Source organism: Apteryx mantelli, unplaced genomic scaffold (assembly GCF_036417845.1).
Source record: "Apteryx mantelli isolate bAptMan1 unplaced genomic scaffold, bAptMan1.hap1 HAP1_SCAFFOLD_34, whole genome shotgun sequence".
NCBI lineage: Eukaryota > Metazoa > Chordata > Aves > Apterygiformes > Apterygidae > Apteryx > Apteryx mantelli.
This window is the reverse complement of record NW_027118693.1, coordinates 5,064,668-5,071,774: the sequence shown is the minus strand read 5'-3', so window position 1 is coordinate 5,071,774 and position 7,107 is coordinate 5,064,668. Positions and strand designations below refer to the sequence as shown.

General features: G+C 48.9%; 1 protein-coding gene across 1 annotated transcript; it reads right to left on the bottom strand.

The window, feature by feature from the left end:
• Nucleotides 1-348: 348 nt before the first annotated feature.
• On the bottom strand, nt 349-1,197 carry LOC136996360 (olfactory receptor 6J1-like; the record flags this gene model as incomplete). The annotated part of the gene is made up of 1 exon (XM_067317285.1): nt 349-1,197. A coding segment is annotated over one exon (849 nt), but the record flags the coding sequence as incomplete, so codon positions are not given.
• Between the last annotated feature and the right edge of the window lie 5,910 nt (nt 1,198-7,107).

Sequence of the window (7,107 nt, the reverse complement as noted above, 5' to 3'; positions counted from 1 at the left end):
GGGCATTTATTTTATTGGCTTGATCTGAGAATAATTGCATTATTCTTGAGAATTTGGTGTGCCAAGGAAGGAGGAAGTCCTCAGCTTGCTGCTTTCTGTCTCAGTTTCCACTCTTAGAAAACACCATCACCAGGGTATTCACCAGGGTTTGTAAAGTGCTTTTAGACCATTTGAAAGGCATCCCTATCTGAGGATTAGGTCTTATCATGGTGATATGGTTCAGGAGAGAAACTGGTGTGATTTCATGAAACTTCACACTGCTAAGAAAGAAAGATGGAATTTCAGCAAATGATTCCTAATCATTTGTACCATCCCCCTCCCTTTCCCTTCCACTTACAAAATCTTTCCTCAGAAGGAAAAACATTTTCTGGAGATTATCACATTTCTCTTCAAGCCCACCTTGAGAGCTTTCTTCATCTGCTCGTTCCTCAGGCTGAAAATGAAGGGGCTCATCAGAGGAGTTACCATTGTGTTGAGCAGGGACACTATTTTGTTATAGGAAATTTTGTGAGTTGAAGGCTGCACATACAGGAAGATGCAGCTACCATAGGCCAAGATGACAAAGGTGAAATGAGAGGAGCAGGTGGAGAATGCCTTGTTCTGCGAGGAAGCTGAGGGTAACCTAAGGATGGTGTTAATGATGTATATGTAGGACATTGCTGACATGATCAGTGATCCAAAGAGGATGAGTGAAGCGTTCATGAAACTTACCAGCTCCACAGTCCGTGTGTCTGCACAGGACAACTTGATCAAAAGCACGATGTCACAGAAGAAGTGGTCAATACGATTGGCATTGCAGAAGGGCAGCCTGACAACTAGGACAGCGGGGACAATGGTGGCCAGGAAGCCTGCAGTCCATGACCCCCACAGGAGCTGAACACAAAACTGGCTGTTCATGAGCATGGGGTACCGAAGAGGGTAGCATATGGCCACATAACGGTCGTAGGACATGACAGCCAGAAGGACAAACTCAATGTTGCCCAAGAGGGAGTAGAAGTAGCACTGAGTTAAGCAAAATGGGTAGGAGATGGTTTTGTTGCCCATCAACAAGCTTGCTACTGTTTTGGGTATGATGGATGTAGTGATGAAGATCTCCAAAGAGGAGAGGTTGCAGAGGAAAAAGTACATAGGTCTGTGGAGGTCTCGGTCAGAAAGAATGAGGGCAATGATCAGCAGGTTTCCAACTAAGATCACCAGGTAGGAAGCCAGGAAAGTGATTGCTACTAGGTACTCCTGATGGTGGAGGGAGGGGAAGCCCAAGAGAAGGAACTCTGTGACAGTCGTATGGTTCAACATATCTGCAACTGAGCTGCGGTGAGTAAGAGAAGATGGTGAGTGGAGGAAACGATTCCTCAGAAGATTAGAGAGAGCGGAGACAGGTAGAGAAATGTACTGTAATGAAAGAGATGCATGCGGTTACTCACAAAAAGTCTAAGGAAACAGAGAAGAGAGGAGAGGCAAGGAGAAACAACACAGAGCAAGGAGACACCATTTCAAACAGTAACAGCAAACTTGGTTTCTAGGTTAGAGTAGGAATCCACTATTAACAACTTGTAAGTTTTTGCATTTGAGCTCCTCACTCAAGTGTCCTTTTATAGCCAATGGAGAAAAAAATAGACATTTCTCAGTCATTCTTTCTCTAGTCTATCTTAAATCTGTATTTTAGGATGAGAGAAAATCCATCCTGGAGAAAGATAAAAGCATCTCTTTAAAGCGACATTAACTTTTTGTTTAGGTAAGGAATGGAGAGAAAGCAGAAAGAGGATGGTGATAAAGGAGGAGGCCACTGGGAAATAAAGGTAATAGGAGGGACAAAGCCAAAAAGAGGGAAGACATATATTCTATGATTAAAACTGTGGTCTTTCCCTCCAAGCTTGAACTATTCCCTATAGAGCAGAAATCTTTGTAACCAGATTTTTCTTCAGTTGCAGCAATCTTTCTTGCTGAGAAATGGTTTTGATAAAACATGCTGGCCACCAGAAGGAAAAATAAAAATGAGTACAAGCAATAGAAAGGAGAGAGAAAAAAAAGAAAATCCTAGGAGACAAAATGATATGTAGAGAAATTCATCAGTTGGGGATAAGACAAAAAAAGCCCTACCTTACAAAACAAATAAACAAGCAAACAAACAGAACTGCAGAAGACTTTTTTTTTGTGTGTGTGTGTGAACACTGGAAAGATGAAGCTTGGTTTGATATGGAGTCGGTCCTGAATTCATTACCTGAGGTCTTGAAGATGTTGAATTCTCTATGCAGTCCTCTCAGGACAGTCTACCCCTATGTAGACCATCTCCTTTCCATCCTGCTGCTTTTGCTCACAAAACTTGTATAAGCCCAAAAGAGAGAACAATACTACTCTGTGCAGCTTAGCTGGACCTGGCCAACAAGCTAAAGCAGAGGAAGGGGCAGAGACCCAGGCACATAGACACAAACTGTTCAGCAAGGTCTCATTGCCTGAGAAATATCACAGGCAAAGGAGGACAGTCACAGGCAGGCAGGCAGTCTAGGAACTCAACAACAACAACAACAACAACAACAACAACAACAACAATAAGAATCAAAGAAAAATGAGGTGAAATGCAGCAAAGCAGTTACTTACATTAATCTATGTGCAGGAAACACTGTCAAGGGGAAATAGAAGGCCAGCAGAATTTCTGCAGACCATCATCTCCTTCCCTCTCCTCCCACAACCTTGAGAGAACAATCTGGCATGTCTCATTTCAAGGTTCTTGCAGAGCCTCTTTGAGTCAGCTGCTAATGCCGTTTGTTCTGATGCACTGTGCTGCCAGACAGAAGTAAGCTCTGAATTTTTTTTCCTTTCAAGTAAAACCACCCAAAGCCCTTTGGTATTCCCTGAAGAATCACGGTCCCCTGTGCTTTCCTGAGATGCTCCTCAGCAGAGTCGGTCTGAGAGGGTGACAGGACATTAATTAAAATGATAGCTGGTACCCAGGTGACCTAATCCCTGCAGAAATGTAGATCCATTTTGTGAAGCAGTCTAAGAGAGAGAAACACCAAATCTTTAAAAGTGCTATCAAGAAATGTAATTTGTGAAAGCGGCTTCTGTGGAGCTACTGTCACACTCCCTGCCTTATCTTTCTAATGTTGGACATCGAAAGGATAGATTTTAAATGTTCAAGAGGTAGACACCTTAGGTTGCCTTAGGTTAGTCAGTGGAGTTTAGGACATGATTCAACTTTTCACAAAATGGATTTCTAAAGGAGAGGAGAGGAACAGATTCCTCCTCTCTAAGGGCAGAGGGAGGCTGGAGTGACAGAGTGACATCTAGGCATCTTCATTGCAGACCTCTGGGAGCTCTTCAGCAGTGAGACATTGGTTCCTAAGGGCCACCTGACTATCTTCTACCCCTCCAAAAGGAAGTGTGAACCTGAGGGTTCAGAGTTATAACTGCCAACATAATGCAGACCTCTCTTACCATCTTAATGCATCTAGGTTAGGACTACGCACCTCTGTTTTGACCTCTGAATCGTTTCCCTAAAGTTCAGTGAGAGCAATCTCATCCGTGGTGGCACTGAGCAAGGCTTTCCCTTTCCCTGAGTATAGGCAGGCTCTTAGTCCACCTCCTTTGTACTCAGTGTGGACAGCCCCAGCAGAGCATAAGCCTCTGCCCATAGGCTTGTTACTGAACTCCAGTGTTCCCAGGGGACTATTGGACCCCGTCTTTGTCTAAGCTGGGCTCTAGATCTCTTCTTGTTTCAACCCATTCCTTCATTTTCCAATACATCCAGGGGGTGCAGAGGAGTGGCTGGAGTAGCCCAGTGTCTCCTCAATTTCCTCACCAGTCTTTCAGGAAGCATGTCCCCATGTCATTGTGCTTCCAGCTGATGTATCACCTCGTGTGGGGTTGATGCACAGAGACATTTGGCCAATCTTCCTGCATCTTGGGGTCCATTTTGACCACAGCATTTGCTTGCAAAGGGTTTGCGTGAAGGAATTCTGAAGAATGTGCTATGAGTGATTGTCCATATGAAATATATCCACCTGTCTCTAGTGAGTGTGGTCATGTACACCAGTCAGGGTGGCATTTTATCCACATTCAGCATTCTTCTATAATTGCAAGGTTGAACAGAGAGCAGCTGTTCCTGGTGGGGATCTCTGCTGGACCAGTTTCCAGCCACACCTGGAGCAATGCTCTAGATGTGACCCCAGTTGTGGGAGCATTTGGCACCACCACAGCCATCCCCTGGGGTCAGGGCTGGTGCTGCTGGGTGGGGGGAAGCACCATCCACCGCAGCTCGCAGCTCTGGGTGCACAGGGGTGCACACAAGTGATGCTGGGACCCCTCCTTCCCCATGGGACCAAACCAGGGGGGACAAGGGGTCCAAAGGGCTCTAGGGAACGTGATGGGGAGACAGAAAGAGTGGAGGAGGCTTGGGAGAGCTTTTGGTAGACAGAAGTGGGTGAGGAGCGGGAGGAGGGCCCGTGACACCCAGGGAAGTGACCAAGAGGTGGAGCTCAGTACTGAACTGATCAGCTAGGGTTTTCTTCATTTTGTTCACTGCCTGTAGAGCAAGTGTGAAGCCTTCATCACTGAGGCAACTGCTGTCCTTGTGCTTCAAATGGTTCCTGGAAACACGCCTGTTAGCTTTGAGCATGAACTGGCTTTCAAGCAGAAGCTGGAAGCTTGACTTCCTGCTGCTCTGTGTACCCGGAGGCTGGCTCTAAGGTCTTCCAGGCCATGTGTCTCTGCAGCAGGGGCTGGGGCTTGACCCAGAGAAAGTCATGGCATCTCCCTGGTCCCCCTTGGGAGAAGGAAACTACAGAGACACTGGCCTTCTAACAAGACTTTGCTGCCCAACCAGAAGACCATTTCCCGGAGGAGGATAACCGTATCAGGAGCTTACAAAGCTCTGTCCCATGCCCTTGGCTTCAGGAGTGCACCCTCAGCAAGTTTGCTGATGATAGAGCACTGGGAGGAGTGGCTGATACACCAGATGGTTGCCCTGCCATTCAGAGTGATCTTGACAGGCTGGAGAAAAGGGCAGAGAGGAACCTCATGGAGTTCAGGAAAGGAAAATGCCAAGTCCTTCACCTAGGGAAGAATGACCCCATGCACCAGTACAGCCTGGGTGCCGTCTGCAGAGAAGGACCTGGGGGTCCTGGTGAACACCAAGTTGACTGTGAGCCAGCAATGTGCCCTTGCAGCAAAAGCCAATGGTATCCTGGGCTACCTTAGGAAGAACGTTGGCAGGAGGTCAAGGGAGGTGATCCTCCCCCTCTACTCAGCACTGGTGAGACCACTTCTGGACTGGTGTGTCTAGTTCAGGGCTCCCCAGTACAGGAGACATGTGGACATATTGGAGCAAGTCCAGCAAAGGGCCACAAAGATGATTAAGGTTCTGGAGCATCTCATACATGGAAAGTCTGTGAGACCTGGAACTGTTTAGCCTGGAGAAGAAAAGGCTCAGAAAAGGCTCTTATCAAGGTTTATAAGCATCTGATGGGAGGGAGTAAAGAAGGTGGAGCCAGAATCTTCTCCGTGGTGCCCTTGGCAGGACGAGAGGCCCTTGGAAGGAGATGCTCCATTCCCAGAGGGTACACCTCTGAGATACTGTGGTCTAAAGGCAACCTGCGCTGGAGCAGGGACACCCTGAGGAACAGCAGCCCACAGGTGAGCCATGCTGGGTCAGGGACACCACGGAGGGACTTGACCCATTGGTGAAAAAGCCCCAACACAGTGTCACAGATATTCAACTCCTGCAGAGAGAGACAACACCTAAGTGCTGTGTGCCCACTTTGGGAGGGGAGCGGGGGTTCACTTGAGAGCTGCTGGTAGACCCTGCCAGGAAGTGGGGGAACAAACAGGAGGAGTCAGAAATCTGTGTGCATTTACAGGGCTGCAATCTCATTGGGATCATGGAGACGTGGTGAGAGAGCTCACACAACTGTAATGCTGGGAGGGATGGACAGAGGCTCTTTAGGAGGCACAGGCTGGGATGGCAAGGAGGGGCAGTTGTCCTTTATGTGAGAGAGCAGCGGGAAGGCATGGAGCTCTGCCTGGGGATGGAGGATAAGCTGGTCGAGACCTGATGGGTTAGGATTAATGGGCAGATCATGGGCAATGTTTGTGTGGGTGTCTGCTCTAGACCGCCTGGTCAGGAAGGAGTAGATGAGGCCTTCCTCGGACAACCAGCAGAAGCCTCCTATTCACAGGCCCTGGTGCTCAGGCAGGCTTGACCTACCCCGAGATCTGCCAGAGGGACAACACAGAAGGGAGATACCTCCACCTTTCCCCTCTGCTTTGTCACCAAGGCCCCTACCCCAATTAGCAGCAGGGCCACATTTTCCCTAGCCTTCCTCTTGCTGCTGATGGATCTGTAGAAGCCTTCCTTGTTGCCCTTCACTTCCCTCACCAGATTCAACTCCAGGTGGGCTCTGGCTTTCCTGACCCCATCCCTCCATGCTTGGACAGTGTCTCTCTATTCCTCCTAGGTCACTTGTATCTGCTTTCACCTCTTGTAGACTTCCTTTTTACGTCTGAGTTTTGTCAGCAGCTCCTGGTTCATACCTGCAGGCCTCCTGATGCTTCTTCTTGATTTTCAGTTTGTCAGGATAGTTCATTCTTGAGCTTGGGGGAGGTGATCCCTCTTCCCTCCAGGACTGTACTGCTTGGGATTCTTCTAGAGCAGATCCTGAAGAGGCTTTGGGGCAGGCACCTCGTGCCAGGCCACCTTGTCCAGGGACAGGTCTCCAGCCTGGCCTTCAGCAGCACCTTGAGAAATACACAAGTCCCTGCATGCTGCACTGTCTGCCGTCCCACTGTGCAGATGTCCTGAGGCACATCCAGGGCCTTTCACTGTGCTGGCCTGGCATCATGCAGGGTCGGTGGGCTGGTGCAAGAGCCTGCGGCTCTCCCCACACCCTGGGCTCTCCAGGGCAGCTGGAGGCCTCAGCACCCCTCGGAGCTACTCATGGGATGCTACGGGGGTGGGCCTCAGGGGCAGAGGGGGGGGTCCCCTCTGATGCAGGCATGAGGCTCAGCTCCCCCACAACACCTGATGACTCACAGCCTGGGATGGGGAGGACACATCCCTCCTTGAATGGTCCTGCAGCCTTTCTAGGAGCCATAGAAAATTGTTGCCACCAA